At 42.5% G+C, this 24,809-nt stretch overlaps 1 protein-coding gene across 3 annotated transcripts in view; it reads left to right on the plus strand.

Moving 5' to 3' along the window:
• Positions 1 to 24,809, plus strand: part of LOC144691494 (kelch-like protein 13) — an 89,869-nt gene that overhangs the window by 42,575 nt on the left and 22,485 nt on the right. Inside the window, exon 1 of one of the 3 annotated variants that reach the window (XM_078559625.1) lies at positions 6,253 to 6,405. The exons of the other annotated variants lie outside the window; for them this stretch is intronic. Within the exon in view, the coding sequence (XP_078415751.1) occupies positions 6,305 to 6,405 (101 nt within the window). The 5' untranslated portion in view covers positions 6,253 to 6,304. Of the gene's footprint in view, positions 1 to 6,252; positions 6,406 to 24,809 lie in introns of those variants that run through there. 3 annotated transcript variants of the gene reach the window in all.

A 24,809-nucleotide genomic window follows, 5' to 3' on the forward strand; every position in this document is an offset into this window, starting at 1 on the left:
GCTGCCCATCCTGCGGCCAGAGCAGGGGTAGAGGACATCCCGACGGGCCTTCATGGCATCCAAAAGTCACACAAGAGACCCGTCATTGAACTGGTGGTGGGGAAGCTTCAGTCGTCTTCAGTTCCAGGGCCACATCTCCCAGGCAGCAGTGGTAACTTGGAAGCAATGAGCGCTGTGCTTGCAGCTGGACTTTAAACGTGGCACCCGGCATGATTGGGGGTGGGTGAAAGCGAACCCGCCAGCCATGGAAAGGATGTGTTCCTGGGAATGCCTAAATAATGAGACAGGTTTGGGACGATACTGCGTGAAAACCCGCCATTGAGGCCTGCGAGTAAAATGTCATTTTACCCACCCGCTGCCACACTTAGTGCAAATTTGGGAAAATTCCGTCCTTTGTTTCTCTTCCTATACCTGACTTGACATTGAAGTCATTCACTACAATTTCTTCTAAAACTTGGGAGTGATATTTTATTCCCTTGTTCCTCCAATCCAATTGGTTAAGCAGAAGCATAGTTGCTTGTCAGGTCCTCAGATCCCTTGTAGCGGAAGTGCGGCCGCCCAGGAGGTTGTGACCCAGCGGTCAGTTCACTGTACAGAAAATTTTTGGATATACAGTGGTCATCCATCTGATGAATGTGACCAAGCCAGCACAGAATCGTTGGTTTAGAAATGAGTGTATACTGATGGAATTAGCATGCTCCAGGACTTTTGAGTTGGTGACTTTGTCCTACCAAGAGATGCCAAGGATACTATTGAGACAGTGAAGGTGGAAATTCTTCAGCCTTTTCTCCTGCCTAGAATACATTGTCCAGGTCACACCTCTGTAGAGGAGTGCACTGAAATCAGGCTTGGTAGACTTGCAGTCTGGTTTTCTCAGTCAGATTGCTGTTGTTCCACACTCTCTTACTCAGCTTGGACATAACAACTGCAGCTTTTGTGATGCCTGTTTTGATTTCAGCATCAAGTGACACATTGCAGGTGATTGTGAAGCCTAGATATGTGAAGCTATCAACAACCTCCAGTGTCACATTGCCAATGCTGATAGATGGCAGTATGGCAACATCCTGGACCATGATATTTGTCTTCCTGATGCTGAAGGTCAAACCAAACATGAGAGAGTCTGTCCATTTGCTGCTGAAGGTGTTCCTCCATCTGGAAAGCTAGCGCGGCATCGTCAGCATAGAGCAGCTCTCTGATTAGGACTTGGTGCGCCTTTGTCTTTGGATCTCAGGTGAGCAAGGCTAAACCACTTTCCATCAGTTCTGGTACATAAGTGGACACCATCTATAGATGACCTGAAGACTAAATAGGCTAAGGCTGGTTGAATATAAAATAGTCATTGGTTCAATTTTAAAGAGCAGACCTGGGTGATACATTACTTATATCTATTTCTAGCTAGCTTATTAAAAATTTTGCAGCTTCGTGCACTTTTAATCTGCATCGTTTAACCTCCTGTTGTCAGCTTTTTGTCACTTGTTTGTGTCAGCTTATACCCGATTATAAATTCCTATGCCATGTTCATTGTGGGAACTGGCTAACTTTGTACCCAATGTATGAAATTCTGAACTCTGAAAAATCACACAATTCTTGCCCACCAACTTGTTTTCTCTGCAGGTTATTTTTTGTTCTAAATGTTTTCCTCAGATTTTGAAGATTTTGATGTTTTTCACCTAGAGGAAACAAGGCGTAAAATAACAATACTATTCTCACCAACAGTGTGGTCAATGCTATATTCTCAGTCTTAAGGTTCTGTCTCTGGGTAATCAGTGTGCCTGCCTGAATTAGGCAATAGGCCTTTTTAACATGCAAATTAAGGTCTAATAAATTAGGACCCCAATTGCCATTTTATGATACAACTGGGTGAAAAGTGTGTCAAGCATTCTCTGCAACTTCCGCTGGCAATCTGACTAGGATGGTAAATTTTCATCATTTTTCTGCGACTGGGAAGAGCAACAGTGCTCCCTCTGGCTTCATTAAAACAACTCGGGTGATCACCGATGTAATTCCGCACCACGCACCCATGTCCAAAGCACACCACCTTCCTCAAAGCAGCACAATGTCTGAAAATTGCTGTGCCTTGACGAGTAATGTTATGTCTGTTACTCCAGAAACGTGCTTTCCACACACCAGCAACAAAGACCACTTCCACATGAAGTGCAGACTGGCTTTAGGGAGTAACAGGCCTGCCGGACTGCCTGCCTTCCCCAGGCGCAAGATTAGCACTGACAGCTCGCCACTCCAAATTAAATGAGGCCCAATCACAATAAATTGATGGGACCGTTTAGAGGCTGACTAGAAACGGTACTTCCAAATCTCTGGTCGAGTAACTAAGCTAGAAGACCTATAAGTGACCTACACAGAGTTCAAGCTTTCTATGGGATGTGTATTTTTTGGTCTGCGCAACAAAAAATGAAATCCAGTTTATATAAATTCAGCAATTTTACACTTAATGTTGCTTTTGCTTGGAGCATGACTGAAAGTGATGTGTTAGTAAGTAGAAATGCTTGTGTTTGATTTCTCTATAAAGCTGTGGCATACAACAATGCATTTTCTAACATGACAATCCAAGATTATAAATCAGCTATGGCCATTGGGAATCTCTAAGAAAACTGTGACATTGACCCTGAGAAAAAGAAATATGATCAAACTTGTTCTGACAGCTATACTTAGTGACCAAATAATAAATGGCAGAAGTACACTGGCCTCATAGCGCATCACTGATGCCAGCAGGGGCTCAATTAGTGCAGATTCAGAACTGACAACAATTAAAGGCATAATTGGTACAGCAGAGAGGGTAGGGGGTGAGTCAATGTTGATAAAAGCTTGGAACAGTCCATAATCCTAATTAGTGTTTATTCCAAGGAATTGCCATAGTTTCTGCATTAAAGATTTTATGATCAAGATCCCCCTGTTCACTACTTGTGGGAAATTTGTAAACTAGACATTTATGGCAATGTTCATATTTTCACTGCAAATAGAAAACAGAAGAAATCTCTCCCTTCCATAAGACATCATATTTTTGAAGCGATCCACAGATAGAAGATTTGATATCAAATGTGCTCATTTGAAGCTGTCCAAAATCATCTTTATTATATCAAAGAGCAGCAGCACTTAGCTTTAAGGAGCACCATGGATTTTATTCAGTCGGAAAAGAGGCCAGGGAGGTGCTTAAATGCAGTTTGTGCCATTATATCAACTTTTTGCAAACAAATGTAAATGTTTACTAGATTTTATGAATGACTACATTACCCTTTGCATTTCCATTTCTGATCTGATCTTGATTTGAACAGGAATCTGATGACTGAAAGCAAGATTTCTGCTTCCTCCTTCTTTATTTTGTTATAAGATCACGAAAACTGCAATTACAGCATTTAATTTTGTGAAATGAGTGGTGACAATTGTTGAAATTTAACAGACAGACTTCTCTGAAAATTGGATTGATAATTTTTTAAACTCACAATCAGGTTGTTTCCAGATCTAAACCATAAGCCTCACCACAGGTGACAATTAGATCCTGGGATGTGTATTTTTGCCCTGAATCTCATTCGTGATGGTTATTTTAAATCCAAATGGTGATTTAAAGGAGCTATTTACCCTAGCAGAACTTCCTTTCATTGGCAACCATGTTCATGGTGAATCTGTAACTAATACCACCACAGTAGGTGGCTACTTAATTAACACACAGCCTAAATGTATTAGAAATATATTGATTGGTCAGCACCTGTTTAATCCAATGAGCAAAAGCAGAAATTTTACAGGACATCTTGGTCCATAATTGAATCTTTGCTGATTTATTATCATGTCTATTCTTCCCCTCCCCCTCTCAGCTTCTCAACAGTGCCACAGGCTGCGAAGCTGTGCCCCAGTCAGGAGGATGAAATCATCTTGGACAAAGGCTTCTCCAAGGAAGTCATGTCTGAGTAGCACTCAGCTCTGGGACTGAAACCCATGGGCTGTTTAAATGAAAGCAACCTTAACAGCTGTTGTGCTGAGCTTCCCAATCCTTTCAATTCAAACCATAAATACAATATAAACTGAAATAAGTACAAAGAAATGCTAGAAATGCGCTACAGGATATAGAAAAGGAAAGGTTAATGTCTTGACTATAGGCTTTCATAATGTTTGCTTTTTTATGCCATCATGTCAGGTTGTAAAGTCTGAACGTACTTCACACAATGAATTCCACTTGGAATGCAATGACAGGTGATATATAGAGGTGCAGTTCTCATAAAGAGCCAGACCTACAATATAACCTTTTATTGTCTTTCAGATTGTTGTGCCTCTCCATCATTTTTACTTCAGACTTTCCATATTTGCACTTAAAAAATAATCTCTACTTATCAACTGCTCTAAAGAAACTTGTTTCAGATCAGTGTCGTAAATGTAAACCAATTCTGGCCGCCCCATTGGTTGAATATTTGTGTGTGAGGAAGGGGAGGGAAAGGCATTGCAATTTTAAGAAAGAACTTAAATTTTAACTGTGCTTCATCATGTCTATAAGAAAAATCCCAAATTATTTCACACACAGTAAATCATTTTGAAATGCAGTCACTATTGTTGTTGAGACAAATGTAGCAGTCAAACACATCAAAATTCAACAATCATTTAATGAAAGACTTGTTTATTTTTTCAAAAGCGAAATACCGAAGGTGCTGGAAATCTGAAATAAAAACAGTAAACGCTGAAAATACTCAGCAGGCCAGGCAGCATTTGTGGAGAGAAACAGAGTTAATGTTTCATGTCAATGACCCTCCATCAGAACATCTGATGAAGGATCATTGACCTGAATGGCTGTGTTAGTTTACTCTGTTCCTCTCTGCATGACCAGCTTTGTTTAGTATTTGATGGTTTTGGCTGAGGAAAAATACTGGCCAAGAGACTGGGAGAACACTCTGCTCTTCTTCAAATAGTTCAGATTGATATCAGTCGGAACCCTCAGAACAGGACGATAGGCCTCATTCAACATAGACCTTCCATAATGCAGCATCTCCTTGATAATACACTAAAGTCCTGGAGTGAAACTTAAACACATATCCTTCTGACTCAAAACTGAGAACGCTTCTAATTGAATCAAATTGACACTTAAAACATATTCTGCATCACTTCTGCCTTTGCAACTAATTAAATCCATTTTCTTTGCCCCTAATTACATTACTTGTAATATATTCTGTGTAATGCAGATTTGTTAATCTAATCACAGCCTCATGCCATCCAAGTTGATTTTTTCACAAATGCTGAAATCTCCAGGGAAAACAATGGGACCAGTGTCCAAGTTGTCAATTATCACCATGTTCATAATAAAATGCTGGACAGATGATTCTAGAACCTCTTAATATTTTCATAACCAGCAATGACAGCTGAGGTTACAGGCTGCTGGAGGGTGTGGAAATTTGCAATCAGAATATACATTTTTGGTGGTGTGCTGTACAAGGTAGCAGGCATACACTCACAAGCACAAGTATTTTTTTAGCAGTGCAACAAGACTGAAAGTCAAAGGTTTGCCCCAAAGTTTAGCAGAAACTCTGAACCTTTTTGTTTAACTGAGTTCTCCTCGTGCAACATATGGGGCATTTAAAGAAAAACCTGGCCAAGCAGGTAACAGTGTTTTAATATCTATCATCTCGGAAATACCGTATTGACATTTCATTTGTGCTTTTTTTTTCACTTAAGGATACAGGTTTATTACCACATAGCAACTCATATTTTTTTTTAATTTTCTTGTTTGAATCTTTTCACTTGTGAGAGATATTTTGTACGAAGTACCCAATCTATTGAAACTGTCTATTTAGTGAGAATGAACACAGTGGATGTTGCTGGAAATGGTTCCAGATTTTCTTTCCCGTGATTGTTTAAAAGACAAATTCCTATAGGTTTTGTCAAATATTCTCTGGATTTCATATGTACGCTGCTTACTAATGCTGACCTTCTTCAAGGCCCCCATCTCTGTCCTGAAAAAGTCTGAAAGCTGGGGAAAGTTAGGAAATGCTGCTGCCTGTGGTTTTATTGAAACAGCTATCATATGTCCACTTAGATAGAATCCACAGTAAACAGTTAGTCAATAACCCAGAATAGGGAAGAGAGAGGGAGCCAGTGAGAAAAGCTTCTGACTATAGCAAGCTTATGTTCCCCAATCTGCTAGGTTTAGAAGCTGATGGCGTTAACTAGATCATGTCCTGCTATTTTTAGAATAGCCTCCAGAATTAAGTTACCTAGAGGGGAGAAGGACTAATCTGAGGGAGTGAGAGGAAAGATTCTGCTGTAAATAAAAATACATGGCATTGTTTGCTGTCTTACCTAACTCACCATGCCATTGAAATGGAAACTCTGTAATAGCCCCAGTGACAGAAGATTCTTGGTTTCTGTTCTCAAGGCATCCAGGACAACTACAGCTTCTCCAGCATACATGTAAGTGGAATTTTATTTGTCTTCATCAGCATGCTTTTGTGATCAGATTATCAGAATAGTTACAGAATAAGTTACTGATCAGAAAGCTGCATAAACTATCTCAAAAAAGGTGTAAGTAAGAACGTAATGAGGAGTATTTGAGCAAGCAAAAATAGTATGGAATTATTTTGATATCAAGACTCTTACTGACTTCTAATGAAATCGTGGTACAAATGAGAGTTGTCATTCTAAAAAGCTGACATGATTCTGATTAATGTTGATCAGAAGCTATCACCCTGCTACTTTGACGTGATGAGACTGTAATTGTCCTGCGTTGGTCTGAGCCACTGTGGTCGGTATTTATAAATACAGTTCTTAAGATTTAATTGTTTTAAACTGAGTGAATTGTATCATTTTGAAGCAGGCTCCATAAATCGAGCGCTGACTCTTTTTTATGTGCAGAACTACAGGATTTATATTTTGGGAAATATATTGTGGAGGTCTTTAAATGGCAGCATTACAATAATGAGTAAACCATTTGTGTTTATCCAGTGGTTTTTATTTAGCTAAATCTCTTTTTAACAAACATACCCACTCACAGGATATCCATTAATAGCTGCAAAAGGCATGTTTGGCTTTTTATATATATATATATATATAGAGTGGCAGTATCAAATTATACTTCTCCCTTTTAGCTTTGTTATCCTGCTCTCCTACCCTTTGTGTACAAATTTTTTTCATTTGTTCATGGGGTGTGAGCATCGTTGTCAAGGCCAGCATTTATTGCCCATCCCTAATTGCCCATGATAAGGTGGTGAGCTGCCTTCTTGAACCGCTGCAGTCCATGTATTGCAGGAACACCCACAGTGCTGCTAGGAAGTGCTCCAGGATTTTGACCCAAGGAACGGCGATATCAATGGTATCCCAGATGGTGCTACATAATTGGAGACAAGGAGCTTTGTGAAAATTTCTGGAATCATTTGATATTTTTCTCTCTCTCCTTTGGCTTCTATGTTTCCCTCAATGTGCCAGATAAGAGCTGTTTTTTTTAATTAATTCATGGGATGTGGGCTTCGCTGGCTGGGTCAGCATTTATTGCACATCCCTAGTTGCCCTTGAGAGGGTGGTGGTGAGCTGCCTTCTTGAACTACTGCAGTCCATGTGGTGTAGGTACACCCACAGTGCTGTTAGGAAGGGAGTTCCAGGATTTTGACCCAGTGACAGTGAGGGAACGGCGATATATTTCCAAGTCAGGATAGAGATTGACTTGGGAGGAAATACTACATGGTGGTGTTCCATCTATCTGCTGCTCTTGCCCATCTAGATGGTAGTGGTTGTGGGTTTGAAAGGGGCTGTTGAAGGAGCCTTGGTGAATTCCTGCAGTTCATCTTGTAGCTGGTACACACTGCTGCTACTGTGCGTCGGTGGTGGAGGGAGTGAATGTTTGTGAATGTGGTGCCAATCAAGCGGGGTGCTTGTCCTGGATGTTATCAAGCCTCTTGAGTGTTGTGGGAGCTGCACTCATCCAGGCAAGTGGAGAGTATTTCATCACACTCCTGATTGGTGCCTTGTAGATGATGGACAGGCTTTGGGGTATCAGAAGCCGAGTTACTCATCGCATGATTCCTAGCGTCTGACCTGCTCTTGTAGCCACAATATTTATATGGCTACAAGAGTTCAATTTCTGGTCAATGGTAACCCCCATGATGTTGATAGTGGGGGCTTCAGTGATGGTAATGCCATTGAACATCAAGGTTGGATTCTCTCTTGTTGGAGATGGTCATTGCCTGGCACTTGTGTGGCATGAAAGTTACTTGCCACTTGTCAGCCCAAGCCTGGATATCACCCAAGTCTTGCTGCATTTGGACATGGACTGCTTCAGTATCTGAGGAGTCGCGAATGGTGTTGAACATTGTGAAATCGTCAGTGAACATCCCCACTTCTGACCTTATGATGAAAGGAAGGTCATTGATGAAGCAGTTGAAGATGGTTGGGCCAAGGACACTACCCTGAGGAACTCCTGCAGTGATGTCCTGGAGCTGAGATGACTGACCTCCAACAACCACAACCATCTTCCTTACTGCTAGGTATGACTCCAACCAGTGGAGAGTTTTCCGCATGATTCCCATTGACTCCAGTTTTTGCTAGGGTTCTTGGTGCCCCACACAGTCAAATGCTGCCTTGATGTCAAGGGCAGTCACTGTCACCTCACCTCGGGAGTTCAGCTCTTTTGTCCATGTTTGAACCAAGGCTGTAATGAGGTCAGGAGCTGAGTGGTCCTGGCGGGGTCCAACTGGGCATCAATGGGCAGGTTATTGATAAGCAAGTGCCGCTTGATAGCACTGCTGATGACCCCTTCCATTACTTTGCTGATGATTGAGAGTAGACTGATGGGGCAGTAATTGGCCTGGTTGGATTTGTCATGCTTTTTCTGTACAGAACATACCTGGGCAATTTTCCTTATAGCCAGATAGAAGCCAGTGTTGTAGCTGTGCTGAAACAGCTTGGCTAGGGATGTGGAAAGTTCTGGGCCCATAGATTTTGCAGTATCCAGTGCCTTCAGCCATTTTTTGATATCACATGGAGTTAATCGAATAGATCCGTGATGCTGGGGACCTCTGTAGGAGGCTGAGATAGATCATCCACTTGGCACTTCTGGATGAAGATTGTAGCCAAATGCTTCAGCCTTATCTTTTGCATTTATGTGCTGGGCTCCTCCATCATTGAAGATGGGGATATCTGTGGAGCCTCCTCCTCCAGTGAGTTGTTAAATTGTCCACCATTCGCGATTGGATGTGGCAGGACAGCAAAGCATAGATTTGATTCATTGGTTGTGGGATCGCTTAGCTCTTTCTATCAAGTAGTCCTGTGTTGTAGCTTCATCAGATTGACACCTAATTTTTATGAATGCCTGGTGCTGCTCCTGGCATGCCCTCCTGCACTCTTCATCAAACCAGGATTGAACCCCTGACTTGATGGCAATGGTAGAGTGGGGGATATGCCGGGCCATGAGGTTACAGATCGTATTCGAGTACAATTCTGCTGCTGCTGTTGGTCCACAGCTCCTCGTGGACGCCCAGTCTTGAGTTGCTATTTCTGTTTGAAATCCATCCCATTTAGCAGGGTAGTAGTGTCACACAACATTATGGAGGGTATCCTCAGTGTGAAGGTGGGACTTCGTCTCCACAGTGATTGTGTGGTGGTCACTCTTATCGATACTGTCATGGATGAATGGGTCTGCGGCAGGCAGGTTAGTGAGGATGAGGTCAAGTATGTTTTTCCCTCTTGTTGATTCCCTCACCACCTGCCGCAGACCCATTCAGGACTCGGCCAGCTCGGTCATTAGTGGTGATACCAAGCCACTCTTGGTGATGGACAATGATGCCCTCACCCAGAGTGCTGGTGCTTGACCTTACCAAATGGCTCAGCAAATAAATGCACTACTCCATGTGGAGCTGAGCAACACAGACCGAGATTGATTATCGTAGACTTTGCCGAGTTTGCTGATCACAGCCACAGGTGGTAAGGGAGGTGCACCAATTAGCCACAATACCATAAGTTCAAAAGAGGAAGAAATCAGCCAGGGTTTCAACTCCTGATCACTGTCCAATTAATCCTGCTGCAATTGCACATCTAAGGATGTGAGGTGAAGATAAGATTTGGTTTACTTCTGATACCCCTCGCAGTTATGCAGTCTGTAAACATTCATTATCTAAGCTACTTGGACAAAGTACCATGGAGGCCATGGAATAATACCCCAGCATTAGACAGTAACTTGAGAAGAGGAGGGGGAAAATTACATTTTCCACCACTCAGTCATGTGATTTGTTTTGCATTAAGTTACAATAAGTGTATAATTATATAAAAGCAAAATACTGCGGATGCTGGAAATCTGAAACAAAAACAAAAAATGCTGGAAAAACAGCCGGTTTGACAGCATTTGTAGAGAGAGAAAAACAAAGTTAACTTTGAGTCTGTATGACCCTTCTTCAGATCTGAAGAGAAGTGGAAATGTGATGAAATTTATACTGTTTAAGGGGGGTGGGGCAGGTGGAGCTGGATAGAAGGTCAGCAATAGGTGGGGACAAAGGAGGGATTGACAAAGATGTCATGACCAAGAGGACAAAGGGATTGTTAATGCTAGTGGGCAGAATTTTTCCGTCAGTGTGCGGGGGACAGGACCCGCACGCCGACACGTAAAATTATGCGGGGTGACATCGGGTGGAACTCCCGACATCACCCTGCGTCATTTACATTTTCAGGTCGGCGGGTGCGCAGCCGAGTCGGATGCGCCCCTGCCGACCTCTCAATGGCCTATTAAGGCCATTAAGAAACCAATTCAGCTCATCAATGGACCTGCCCATCCAACCTTAAGGTTAACGGGCAGACCGGGAGGCCAGGCGGGCTTGTGGAAAAACATGAAACCTCATCCACTGGTGGGATGAGGCTTCATGAGGGTTTTAAAATTTTAATGAAAGGTTGCAGTGAAAGTTATGGACATGTCCCAACTCATGTGACAGTGTCACATCAGGGGACAAGGCAGGGAAAATTTTTAAACTCCTTTATTAAAAGTTTCAAAACGGAGCCGATCTCCCTGAGACCTGAATGTAGAATGCTTGTTTTATTTTTATTTTTATTAGTTATCTGCAGTTTTATCCCCTTTTATCCCATTTTCTATCCTTTTCCCCCCACCACTGCCTCTCCCCCCAACCCATCCCCTACAGGGCCATCTGTCTCTTGTTCCATGTTGTTCTTTCACTCAATGCTACCCTTGTTCTGCTATTATCACATTTTGCTTTCTTACCTTTACACCATTATTAGCCTTTTTTTAGGACTAACCACTAGCATTAACAATCCCTCTGTCCTCTTGTTCATGACATCTTTGTCAATCCCTCCTTTGCCCCCACCTATCGCTGACCTTCTATCCAGCTTCACCTGCCCCACCCCCCTTTAACAGCATAAATTTCATCACGTTTCCACTTCTCTTCAGCTCTGAAGAAAGGCCATACAGACTCGAAGCGTTAACTTTGTTTTTTTCTCTCTCCACAGATGCTGTCAAACCTGCTGAGTTTTTCCAGCATCTTCTGTATATAATTATGTATTTGGCTATTCTATATAGAATTTACAGCACAGGAACAAGGCATGTGGCTCAACTGGTTCACGCTATGCTTAAGCTTCACACACCTGTTTTCTAACCCTATCAACATAACCTTCTATTTTTTTCATCGTGTTTATTTAGCTTCTTCTTAACTGTTGATAATTCATCTATTTATGCGTTTGATTTTAACCATTCCTCTACTCCTGCAGTTCTGTAGTTCTGCATATACAAAAAGAGAGTCAGTGCATGATTTAAGGAGCCTGCTTTAAAATGATACAATTCGCTCACAGTTTAAAACAATTACATCTTAAGAACTGTATTTATAAATACCGACCACAGTGGCTCAGACCAACACAGGACAATTACAGTCTCATCACGTCAGAGTAGCAGGTGGCAGTGGCAAGATCCCCTTGTTTTACTTCCCACTTAATTTTCCATTTTCATTGACTTCCCACTGCGCGAGAATGGTTAATATCAAATCTAAAGATAGCTAACTAAAAGATGAGCTGGCTGATTTTGTGCATAGTGAGTATGAGAGCTGTGTTCTGACACAACAGTTTTTCTTGTGCTCTGCTATATAACATCTAGACACAAAAATACAGCTTAAGGCTAATGAAAAGAATATATATAGAGCTGGCACAGATAGCGCTACAAAACTTTTAAGTCTGCATTGAATATGCATTAGCTACAATGCAATTAAAGTAATCAAATCAAAATTAAACCAAGACGCTATTACAAGTATATCAGTTTATTAACAGAGAATGATAGTTTCACACCTGGTTATTACAGCTGCAGAAAGAGTTCTCCAGTACAATTTTTAAAAATATTTTTCTGTCCCCACTGTGCACTGTAAAATAAAGCTGAACGATTGTATATATGCAAAGTTAGTTATATTTGGTGACAGAGGCTGGGTCTTGGGAAAAGGATCAAATGCAGCAAGGTTTGCCTATAACATTTCAAAACTCTACTACAATTTATTTTAAAATGCATAAATTAGCTTATTACTGCCAATTCATTCTAAATTATCTAATGTTCCCCATTCACAATATCCAGGTATAATTTCTGGCCCCGGCACCAAGCATTTTTTTGGGAAGTTATTATTAAATAAATGTTCTGTACCAAAAATGAGTAGAATCTGTCATCATTCCAGATCATAAAGCAATTCAGTACTAGGATGTAATTGGGCCATGTTTGATCAACACCATGGAGCAGCATAGTTAGGAGAATATTTTCAGCAACAATAAAATGCATTTTTGCAACCTCAAACATGCCGGCTACAGTTTGGCACCAAGCCAAGCTTTTTAACTAATTAGTTGGACAGGAATGTGTGGAGGTTGCTTTTTCAGTGAATGTAAGAACTGTTTGTACAATTATACACTTGGAGGGCAGTGGCGAGTTTTAAATAAATAGTTCTAAAGATGACCAGCTGGACAGGAATTAATAACAATAATGAATTTAATATGCTAGGTGATTAAAATATTTTAACAAACACTTCATTCCCTAGACAACATGTTGAAATGTGTTACATAAAAAAAGTTAAATAATGGAAATATGTGGCTGGTTCAGCATCAAGCTGAGTCTTTGGTTTAGACTTAGTTCCTCTGGTCCCGTGCAGGACAATGGGCAGCAACACACTGCCACCGACCCTAGACTGGAGTCTTTCACTCCAGTCCAGGTGGTGTCTCACTCTTTAAATGTATTTTGCCGGGTCTTCTTTTTTCATCTGGTGGTGTCCATTTTACGACCACTCTGGAAGGTGAAATACGTGTCCTGCCAGTATCGGTTGACTCTCTGTCAAGTTGTCCTGCAGTGGAATCTGACCATTTCTCTGTAGCACTTCTTTATTAGTGACGTTGTCCCTTCATGTGATGCTCAGGATCTTAGGTAGGCAATGCTGGTGAAAGACATTCAACTTACTTACTATCTTTGCTGTTCTCCTCCATGTCTCACTGGCATAGGTTGGTACTAATATAGACATGAGTTGCAGCTTCATGCCATACTGATGGTGTTGAATGCCCAGAACATGTGGAGCACTGAAAGATTAATGCTGCTTTGCCGATTCTCTTGTGGACGCTGATCTCTACATTGCCCTCCCTGGAGATGTTGCTTCCTAGGTAGGGGAAGTGGTCAATGCCCTCGATATTATGTTGCCCGATGATGATGGTAGGACCTTGTTACCATCCAGTCATCAATGTCTTGGTCTTTTCACAGCTGATGTGGAGACCAACCTTGGCATTGCTACTCTCAAGAATGCTGGTCATGTCTTTGAGCGTATTCAATTCTTCAGCTAACAAGGCAATATCATCTGCAAAATCCAGCTCCGTTAACTGGTGGTGTTGACGAAGTCTGCACCCACCATCACCTTCCTCATGATGAAATCAATAACCAAGAAGAAAAGGAATAGGGAGAGTATGCAGCCTTGCCATATTCCTGTGATGATGTTGAAGGAGGCCGTGGTGCCCATGCTGATCTTGACACAGCAGTTGGATTTGTGGTATAAGACTTTGAAGATGTTACTATACCATGACTGGGTGCTGCACTGTCTTGTGATGTACCAGACTGATGGCCAATGAATGTAATGGAAAGCCTCCCTGAAATCAATGCAGTTGGTAACAAGTGGCTTCTGATATTCTAAGCTCTGGTCTATGATGTTCCTGAGTGTATAGATCTGCTTGCAGCATGATCTGCCACCCCAGAAAACTGCCTGTGATTCATGACAGGTTTAAATATTGGCAGTGACCGTTAGACATATCTTGGGTTCTGATGTCTTAATTTGAATTCTACTTGCATAGCAGATACGATAACCCATTGGAGTCCATAGCGTTCACATTCTAATATAAATCGCTGGTATGGAAATACCTGTAATTGCATTCTATGTTAGTGACAATCAGATAACTAAAATTAATAGATTCTTTTCTATCTGCACCCAATATATTAATTCCAATATAAGCAAATGTATATTAGCTCAGATTGCACATTTTATTCAGTCTGCAAGCCATGCTAGTCACGTTCTGTGTAACATATATCATTACTTTGGCTATTTCACTTATCTATCAAATTACTGGAGGTTTGAAATATTAACCCTGTGTCACTCTTTACATTTCAAAAAGCAATTCTAAATCTCTGAGAAATTCCAGACCATAGGGTTGTTACTGATATTTCTAAAGAGTTAACATTGTCCTGTGCGGTATTGGTAATAAACACCTTACAGATTTGTATAAAGTGTATTTATAAAAAACTACTTTAATGAAAGGATTGTGCTCCTTGTTTGAAATGGGTTAATTTGTAATAGGAATTTTATGAGAATTATTAGCGAGTCTGTTATTAATCTCATACAGCCCAATTTGAACTCAAAACTGCTGATCAGGCATGTTCTGGCATTCTATAATCTAAGAATCCAGTAGGGTTGAAAGAGGTGTGTGATGCCTTAGTAGATCAGAGCCTCAGAACACACTGTATGGAGCTTCATGGTGCACATTTATACCAGAAATCAGCAATCTCAGCTGTGTGATGTGTGACAGGTTGAGGCCAGATGCCTTACGAAGCAGAGGCAGGAAAAGTTAGAAGGACAATTCTCTAAAGTGCTCTTTGCACGGTTCTGAAATTGATCATTTCAAGACTGTTTTGACAGGGGTGTGGATGCTGGGTTTTTTCCTCTCCCTTTCAGCCAGGTTTGGTGGGTGGCATGTTGAGACCCAAGGTCAAGGTAAAATTAGCTGAAAGAAAACCTGATGTTTGCTTCCCTTTTAAATAACAGCTTAAAGGTGACTGGTTCACTGTATAAAGAGATAGGTTGCCTCTGTGCACGATTAAATTGTAAACCCACTAATAAAATGAAGAGTGCAGGAGGGCATGCCAGGAGCAGCACCATGGATACTTAAAAATGAGGTGTCAACCTGGTGAAGCTATAGCACAGGACTACTTTTGCCAAACAGCATAAGCATCAAGTGATAGACAGAGCTAAGCGATCCCAATGCCAATGGATCAGATCTAAGCTCTGCAGTTCTGCCATATTCGGCCATGAATGGTGGTGAGCAATTAAACAACTCACTGGAGGAGGAGCCTCCACAAATATCCCCATCCCCAATGATGGAGGAGCCCAGCACATCAAGGCAAAAGTTAAGGCTGAAGCATTTGCTACAATCTTCACCCAGAAGTGCCGAATGGATGATCCATCTCAGCCTCCTCCGGAGGTTCTCAGCACCACAGATGTTAGTCTTCAGCTAATTCGATTCACTCCATGTGATATCAAGAAACGGCTGAAGGCACTGGATACTGCAAAGACTATGGACCCTGACAACATTCTGGCAATAGTACTGAAGACTTGTGCTCCAGAACATGCCGCGCCCCTAGCCAAGCTGTTCCAGTACAGCTACAACATTGGCATCTACCCAGCTATGTGGAAAATTGCCCAGACATGTCCTGTACACAAAAAGTGGGACAAATCCAACCCAGCCAATTACTGCCCCATGAGACTGCTCTCCATCATCTGTAAAGTGATGGAAGGGGTCATCAACAGAGCTATCAAGCAGTACTTGCTTAGCAATAATCTGCTCACTGACGCCCAGTTTGAGTTCTGCCAGGGCCACTCAGCACCCGACTTCATTACAGTCTTGGTTCAAACATGGACAAAAGAGCTGAACTCCCGAGGTGAGGTGAGAGTGACTGCCCTTAACATCAAGTCCGCATTTGACCGAGTGTGGCATCAAGGAGCCATAGCAAAACTGGAGTCAATGGGAATCAGGGGGAAAACTCTCCGCTGGCTGGAGTCATACCTAGCACAACGGAAGATAAAAACAAAAAGCTAAAAGCTACTGCGGATGCTTGAAATCCAAAACAAAAACAGAATTACCTGGAAAAACTCAGCAGGTCTGGCAGCATCGGTGGAGAAGAAATCAGTTAACGTTTCGAGTCCTCATGACCCTTCGGCAGAAGATGGTTGTGGTTGTTGGAGGTCAGTTGTCTCAGCTCCAGGACATCACTGCAGGAGTTCCTCAGGTCAGTGTCCTCGGCCCAATCATCTTCAGCTGCTTCATCAATGACCTTCCTTCCATCATAAGGTTAGAAGTGGGGATGTTCACTGATGATTGCACAATGTTCACCACCACCTGGAAGTTCCCCTCCAAGTCATTCCCCATCCTGACTTGGAAATATATCACCGTTCCTTCACTGTCACTGGGTCAAAATCCTGGAACTCCCTTCCTAACAGCACTGTGGGTTTACCTACACCACATGGACTGCATCGGTTCAAGAAGGTAGCTCACCATTACCTTCTCAAGGGCAATTGGGGATGGGCAATAAATGCTGGGCCACATCCTGTCAACGAATAAACTAAAAAACAATTTTGCGCTGTGTAGAGTAAAAATTTATAATTACAAATTACTGATGGTGTAGAATTATATCACGGCTCCTTCACTGTTATTGGGTCAAAATTCTGGAGCACCCTTTCTAACAGCACTGTGAGTGTACCTACACCACAGGGACTGTAGCAGCTCAAGAAGGTGGCTCACCATCACATTCTCAAGGGCAATTAGGGATGGGCAATAAATGGCGGGCTAGCCAGTGATGTCCACATGCCATGAAAGAATAAATAATAAAAAAAAACGTAACTAGAAAATATATTATTGGGAGAGTGCTTTCCTTTGTGCAGTTGACATAACAAGATTATAAATCTGCTTTTTAAAAATTCATTCGCGGGATATATCCATGTGGTATAGATACACCCATAGAGCTAATAGGGAGTTCCAGGATTTTGACCCAGCAACAGGAAAGGAACAGTGATACAGTTCCAAGTGTGTGGCTTGGAGGAGAACTTGCAGGTGGTGGTGCTCCCAGTACTTCTGCTGCCCTTGCCTTATAGGTGTTAGAGGTTGCAGATTTGAAAGGAGCCTTGGTAAGTTGCTACAGTGCATCTTGTAGAGATGATACATACTGCTGCCACCATGCGTCAGTGGTGGAGGGACTGAATGTTTAAGGTGGCGGGTGGGTTGTCAATCAAGCGGACTGCTTTGTCCTGGATGGTGTCAAGCTTCTTGTGTGTTGTTGGAGCTGCACTCATCCAGGCAGGTGGAGAGTATTCCATCATGCTCCTGATCTGTGCCTTGTGGATGGTGGACAGGTTTTGGGCAGTCAAGAGGTGAGTTACTTGCTGCAGAATTCCCAGCCTCTAAGCTGCTTTTGTAGCCACAGTATTTATGTGGCTGGTCCAATTCAGTTTCTGATCATTGGTAAATTCCAGGATGTTTGGGGAATTCAGTGATGGTAATGCCATGGAATGTCAGGGGACATGGTTGGATTCTCTCTTGGTGGAGATGGTGATTTCTGGGCACTTCTGTGGCGCAATGTATCTATTACATATGTATCTATTAAAGGAATTCTATTACTGAAAGCAATGCCTATCTTCATTTAGCAAGAGCTAGATGATCAGCAAATTGTAAAGCAACAGCTAAACTAATGGTCACAGTAACAGGTATACCTTGTCTTCAATTTTAGTTGAAGCCAGTGGGCAGAATTTTACGTCCCATGGGCGAGCACACGCCCGACCTGATTAGGCATAAAATAGTGCGCGATGATGTCAGGCGAGCATCCCGACATCATCGCGCACTCGCGCGATATTTCGGTTGGCAGGCACGCGCGAGAGTCGTCAGCACATCCGCCAACAATTAAGAGGCCTATTAAGGCCATTAATGTAGTAATTGTCCTGGAATTTTTGCTGCATGTCTGACGTTATGGTTGGTGGGCGGGCGAATCGGCCAGGTGGCCTTTGGATTTTTGAGGAAGGCTCATTCAAGGGCAGGATGAGGCTTCTGATATTAATTTTTAAAAAATGTTTGGGCAGACTTTTTATCATCAATATGTTTAGATTCTTACGGGTGGAAATTTTTTTCAGAATTTCATAACGTTTATTTTTGGCTTTAAAATTCTTCAGCTCCCTAAGGCCGCTTGCTGCCTTCAGGGAGCTTTCATTACATGCTCCCCTGTGCCGCGCTGACTTCAGCGCTTGCTTTCCTCCCGCCCCCATCCCGGCAGCGCTAGGCATTTCAGCATGTTTCACGCAGGCTGGCCATTAATTGGCCAGCCAGTGTTAAATTGCAGTGGGGGCCGATTGCAGACGGTGGCCTGTTTCCTGGCCGCTCCCAGGCCTGCCCACTGAGCCCGCCCAACAACCCGAAAATCCTGCCCAGCGTCTCTCACACACATTTGTTGTTGATATTACATCATGGAAATTTTTAGGGGAGAAAGGTCTCACTTGCTCTTTCTTCAGCCGGTTAAATCAATAAATAAACTTATTTGGATTAAGTGGCTTAGGTATAATTCAGAGATGCAGAAATAACTGCTATTATGTCTTAGGCATAACTGCTAGTGAAATGGTTTTAACATGTGCGCACCACAACCTTCCTCTCCAGAGATTAATAACTTGATAACAAAACACTTTTTAATTGGAGCTAATTCCACACAACTATTAGGCTTGGTCCTTTTATTGTTATGAGGGCACAAACTGCTTTGTTTTGAATTGTTTTTTACATCCTCCTCTACCCCGATAATCTCCAAGTATGCACAGTGACCAATAGGGCAGGTGGTTGAGGGACCTCCACCAACACCATTCTGATCCAGCTTTTATAAGCATTGTAGACCAGCCCAATAAGATCACTCCTTCCTGGAAAGCATCTTCCCATAGCTATAAAGCTCAGATTAGAAGGAGAAAGAAAGGACTCGCGTTTATATAGCACTTTTTGCAACCTCAGGATGTCCCAAAATGATTCACAGCTAGTGAAGTACTTCTGAATTGTACGCACTGCTGTAATGTAGGAATCACAGCATCTAAGCTGTACACAACGATGGGTTGCTACTTTGGGTGTATAGTGGGCACTGATCCACATATATAACGGAGCTGATCCGGGTATGTAACAGGCACAAATCCGTGTATGTAATGGACACTGATCTGGGTACATAACAAAGCTGATCCAGGTATGTTATGGGCACTGATCCAGGTATGTAGCTGGCACTGATTTGCATATGTAACAGAGCTATCTAGGAATGTAATGGATACAAATCCAGGTATATAATGGGCAACTGATCTGGGTATGTAATTGATCTGATCCAGTTATGTAATGGGCACTGATCCAGACATGTAATGGTGGTTGATCTACAACTGCCAGTTTTCCACCCAGTGGAGTTAAAATCTATCTCATTGTTTCCATGCCAGCAGAATTAAATAACACAATTTACCCTTTGTTGCTTAAGTGAGCTGGTTGGTAGTCAGGCTGGAGTGACCAACAGTGATCTTTAAATGAGTCTAACAAAGCTTCAGATGCTGCACCTCAGTGTCTTTCCTGTATTCACCAATTCATTATTTTAAAGATGGTCAATGCAGCAAACCTGACAGCTGACAATGGCGGATTAATGTATCACATAGAGAACTAATTTTGATGAATTTCTGCTTCAATTGTACATAAAAGTGAGATTTTATAACGTTTGTTAAAGCGATGTCTCTCTGAGTTAACAGTGCAATCTTTCAACTCTATTGCGCTCTTTAACATCTTGCAAGTGCAGGATTTAATGACTGGCATAATTAACATTACCCTTCAGAATGCTATGTGCATGAATAACCAATAAAATCCTTCAAGGACCCAGAACACCAATCTCATTATCAATAAATAAGCAAAAATAGCATTTATTAAATACATCAGAAAAACTTGCATCTTTATGATGATTTTCAGAACCTCAGGATGTCCCATAGCACTTAACAGGCAGTGAAACGCATTTGAAGTGTGGTCACTGCTGCAATATGGGATTACAATGAGCTGTGTGTGTGTATAGGTTTGAGGAGAGATTACAATGTGTTGTGTGCGTGTAGTTTAGAGGAGAGATTACATTGTGCTGTGTGTGTAGGTTTGGGGGAGGGATGTGCTGTGTGCGTAAATTTGGGGACAGATTACAATGTGCTGTGCTTGCAGGTTTGGGGGAAGAAATTACAATGTGCATTGTGTGTAAAATTGGAGAGGATGAAGTGCAGAAAGTGTAGAAATGTGGGGTAATTTTCAGAGTGGAGTTTCTAGCAGAACGGCTGGACTAACAGCCGCACATATGGATCAATCACAGACCCATGAGTTTCAGTCCATTACAGGAGGAAAATTGTGAATAGCACTCCTGTAATTTCCTAGTCCATGCTGTTGGTAGGTGAGGTTCATTAGTATATAAAGACAGGGCTAAAACAATGGTAATCTACCATATGATAAAAATAAATGGAGCTATCACATAACGTTAATTGAAAACACAACTGAGTCATTGATAACTGATGTTTGTTTTGTAAATATTTTAAATTAACTTTTCAAACCAGAATTTCAAACAACATTTGATATTGCACAATAAAAACAGAAAGTGCTGGAAAAACTCAACAGGTCTGGCAGCAATTGTGGAATGTCAGGAAGATACAATAATTTCCATAATGTTTTTGGAATTTATTGTAAAGTAGAGTAATAGTGGGGTCTGTGTCTATGGGCAGGATTTTGCCGTCGGCGAGCTGGGGGCGGGGCCCGCTTGCCGATGCATAAAATGATGCGGGATGATGTCGGGTACAACTGCTGACGTCATCCCGCCCCATTTAAATTTTCAGGAAGGCAGGGGCACCCCAAAATCAGCTGCGGGCCCGCCGACCTGTCAATGGCCAATTGAAGCCATTGACAGGATCATTTAAACAATTAAAGGACCTGCCCGTCCAACCTTAAAATTAGTACTATGGGAGATTTTTAGTATTAGAGAGGTAAAGTCCAAAGACTTTGAGAAGCAATGGGAATTTGCATTCAAAGGGGAATACATGGATAAAGAAGAGAAGGCTGTGGGCAAGTGAAGGCGCTCTAAGGTGTAACAAGCGTGAAAAGCCTTCAGCATCTAAGCCTCAAGCTGCTGTCTACAAAGAACTGAAGTTAAGAAAACTCACTTTGAATTTGACTTTTTCAGGGTATTGTGTGTTACTTTGCCTGGGTCTTTTAAAATCTGTGTGTCTTACTGTTGCCTTAACAAAAGTGTAACTGGGAGTTAGATTAGCTAGGGGATTTAGAAGTTATGGTAGGAGTAACTTGTAAATCTATGTGTGTACTTAAAATAATTTCTTCTATTAATAAAGATTTAATTTAGTTTTGTAAGAAACCTATAAGTTTTGGTGGTCTTATTACTACTGAATTCAAGGCACACTTCTCAAAATTTATATAAATTGCAAAACAGTTGTGACAGTTGTTTCAAGTTTCCCTTTGGGATTTGAGCAGCTCAGCATTTACCATTGGCTGTGCCAAAACAGGAGTGAGAAATAGAGCTAATGTTTTGAGTCCAATGTGTCTCTTCCTTGGAATTTTTGATATTGCATTTCAATCATTAGTCTTGTTCTGTTCCTCAGTTCTATAAATACAAATTATACAATAACTGTTTGTCGTTTAATTAATGTTTCAATAGGACTGATCTTAACCAGGCTGGAGCTGGAAATGAAGCAAATTATTTCTAAAGTAAATTTACTATTTGAGATTTTTAGTAAAGATTGCACTCACTTTGAAATGGGATTAAAAATCCATGGGCTGTGATGCACAAATGGAAAAGTGATGGAGCAGAATCCCCATTGTCCTAATGATTGGCCACTAACTCAGGTCCTAATGCCGAAACCTGCAGGGACATCTCAGGGTTGCCTAAAAGCTAATCCACCTGATGTGTCCCTAACTCTTTCTTGGGTGAAGATAAGTATAGATTTCACCAGTCTTTGCCTCCAGCAAAGGCTACAGGGTGAGGGTTGCACTAGGAAGTGGGGTATCCCAGGGTGTGTGTGGGGGCACAAATTGATCTGTGCAAATGGCCTCAAGATGCTGAGGGCTGAGGAGGCAGTCTCCAGAGGAGATCAGGCCAGATGGAGATGTGAGAGTGTGTGTGAGAGAATGAGTGGTGATGTCCCTTGAGCTGGCAGTGACTGAGATGCCAATGAATGTGTAGTGGGCTTGTGAGTGTTTGAGTTTAGAGTCATGAGATGGTTGCCTTATCTTGGCGGCACGGATGAGATCATTCATCCTCTGTCTGCATGGGGTGGCCAACTTCTTCTGTGCAACATTAGCGCTGATCACCACTTCCGTCACCTACCAAGCCGGAGTAGTAATGTTGCTGCCCCTCCTGCACCCAGAGCAGTGGTAGAGGATATCACGGCAGGGCTTCACGGTGTCCAAAAGACGATCACGGGATGCGTTACTAAGCCAGGGTGGGGGGAGGGAGACTGCAGTATTCTTGCCTTTCGGGGCCATGTCTTCCTTGCAGCAGTCCTGGGCTGGAAGCACTGAGAGATGTGCGCCCGACTACACTTTAAATATGTCACCCGGTGTGATGAATTGGCGAGGTGACGGCGTGGTGGGTGAATTGGAGCCCACCCGCCATCGAAACGGTGTGTTTCCCAGGAATTCCTGATTAATGAGGTGGGATTGGGACGATATGACATGAAAAGCTGCTATTGTGGCCAGCGGTAAAACATCCTTTTACCCACCCGCTACCACACTTAGCACAAATCTGGGATGATTCCACCCTTTGGCTCAAAATGGGATCAATAGCCGTAGTCTAGGTTTAGCGTCTTTCGAAAAGACTCTAAAGGACTCACACCAGCGCTGAACAGGAGTGAGTTTTGATGAGGCCTTTCAAGGACATAAAGGATAGAACTCCTAAGAAACCAGGAAACTCTCTCAACAAGTCTCCTGGATAGAGGGCAGCAGAACTGTTCATGGCCATTCCTACTGAAAAGGTCTGGAGGTAAAAAATGGCAGAATCCAAGCACAACCTGTTTCTACCCAATCTTCTGGTTCCTTGACCAGGGATTTGCTCCAATTGTACCTGAAACTTTGGGCCCAGTGTCCATATTTGTCATCTGATCATGGTTATTTTGACAAAAAACGATTTACTGTAGCTACACCAATATCTCAGTGAGCATTAGGCAGCAGTTGAGCTGAGTCATGATAAGTCTAAGTATGCTAAGTCATACAAATCAGGAAGGTCCCAGATTTAATTAGTAGAGATGCAGAGTCTGCTTATGTCAGGCAGGGCAATGGTTGCATTGTTACAATTGGGCTGGTAATGGGGAAATCAGTCAAGGCTCCAGCTTCTAATTACTATCCTCTCTGTTGCAAAATGTTATGTGGACTTTAGATAAGGACACAATGAGACTTGGCTGCGGCACTCCCTTCAAATGAATAGCTGCTAACATGCCACGTATGGGTTTACACATGGGGCAGAAATTTGCGCTCGGCAGGCGGGCACATGCCTGACCCGCTTGAGGGTGAAATGATGCGCGTTGACGTCGGCTGAGCGTGCTGACGTCAACGCGCTGGAGCCTGTTAAGGCCATTAAGTAATCAATTAACTTAAATTTCTCGCTGTGCGTCCAACCTAACGGTTGGCTGGCAGGCGAAAAGGCCAAGCTTTAAAATTGAATTAGAGTGACAGAGTCACACAAGGGGACTTGATTTATTACATTTTTAGTTTCTTCATTTTCTTTTTTTAACACCGCTTCATCTCCCTGAGGCAGCTCTGTGCCTCAGGGAGATTATGAAGCGCTCACTCACGTGCATGCGCTCGCCCTCCTCCCCCCTCCGCACAGGCAGCGCTCAGCACTGCCGCTCGCCTTAATTGGCTCACCAGCATTAAATCGCGGTCTGGTCCCAATCGCGGGCGGCGGTCGGCTTCCTGACTGCTCCCGCCCATCCCCACCGAGCCCACTGCCAAGGGCAAAATTCTGCCCATGAAGAATGGCTGCCGAAATGCACTACCCTGATCCAGAGTGTACCCTGGAAGACCAATCTGGTCTGGAGGTAGAGGGGAGAAAAGAAGAGAAACATGGGATAATAAAGAAATGTTTGCAATTTTCCAAGAGTCAAACTTTTAGACACTAGTTTAAGGGGCCTAAATTTATTGGCACCCAAATAAGGGTGAAATAGTCGCAACGATCATTGTGCAAGAAGTGGCAGGTCCAAGTGCATCCAATCTTGGTTCTCAGACGTCATTAATGAAACACTGCAAACTGTGGGCACTAAGTGGACAAACTGACCCAGAAAGAAAATCATCCTGCTTTCGCACCAGCTAGGAGACAGAGGAAATATTAGCAACTTTGAAAGTAGATAAATCCCCAGGCCCAGATGAAATGTATCCCAGGCTGTTAAGAGGAAATAGTGGAGGCTCTGACTATAATTTTCCAAAATTCTCTGGCTACAGGTGTAATAAAGGACTGGAACACTGCTAATGTTGTGCTGTTGTTTTAAAAGAGAGAAAGTGATAGACTGAATAATTACAGGCCTGACCCCAGTAGTGGCAAA

This window comes from Cetorhinus maximus, chromosome 16 (genome assembly GCF_964194155.1).
Source record: "Cetorhinus maximus chromosome 16, sCetMax3.hap1.1, whole genome shotgun sequence".
NCBI classification, from domain to species: domain Eukaryota; kingdom Metazoa; phylum Chordata; class Chondrichthyes; order Lamniformes; family Cetorhinidae; genus Cetorhinus; species Cetorhinus maximus.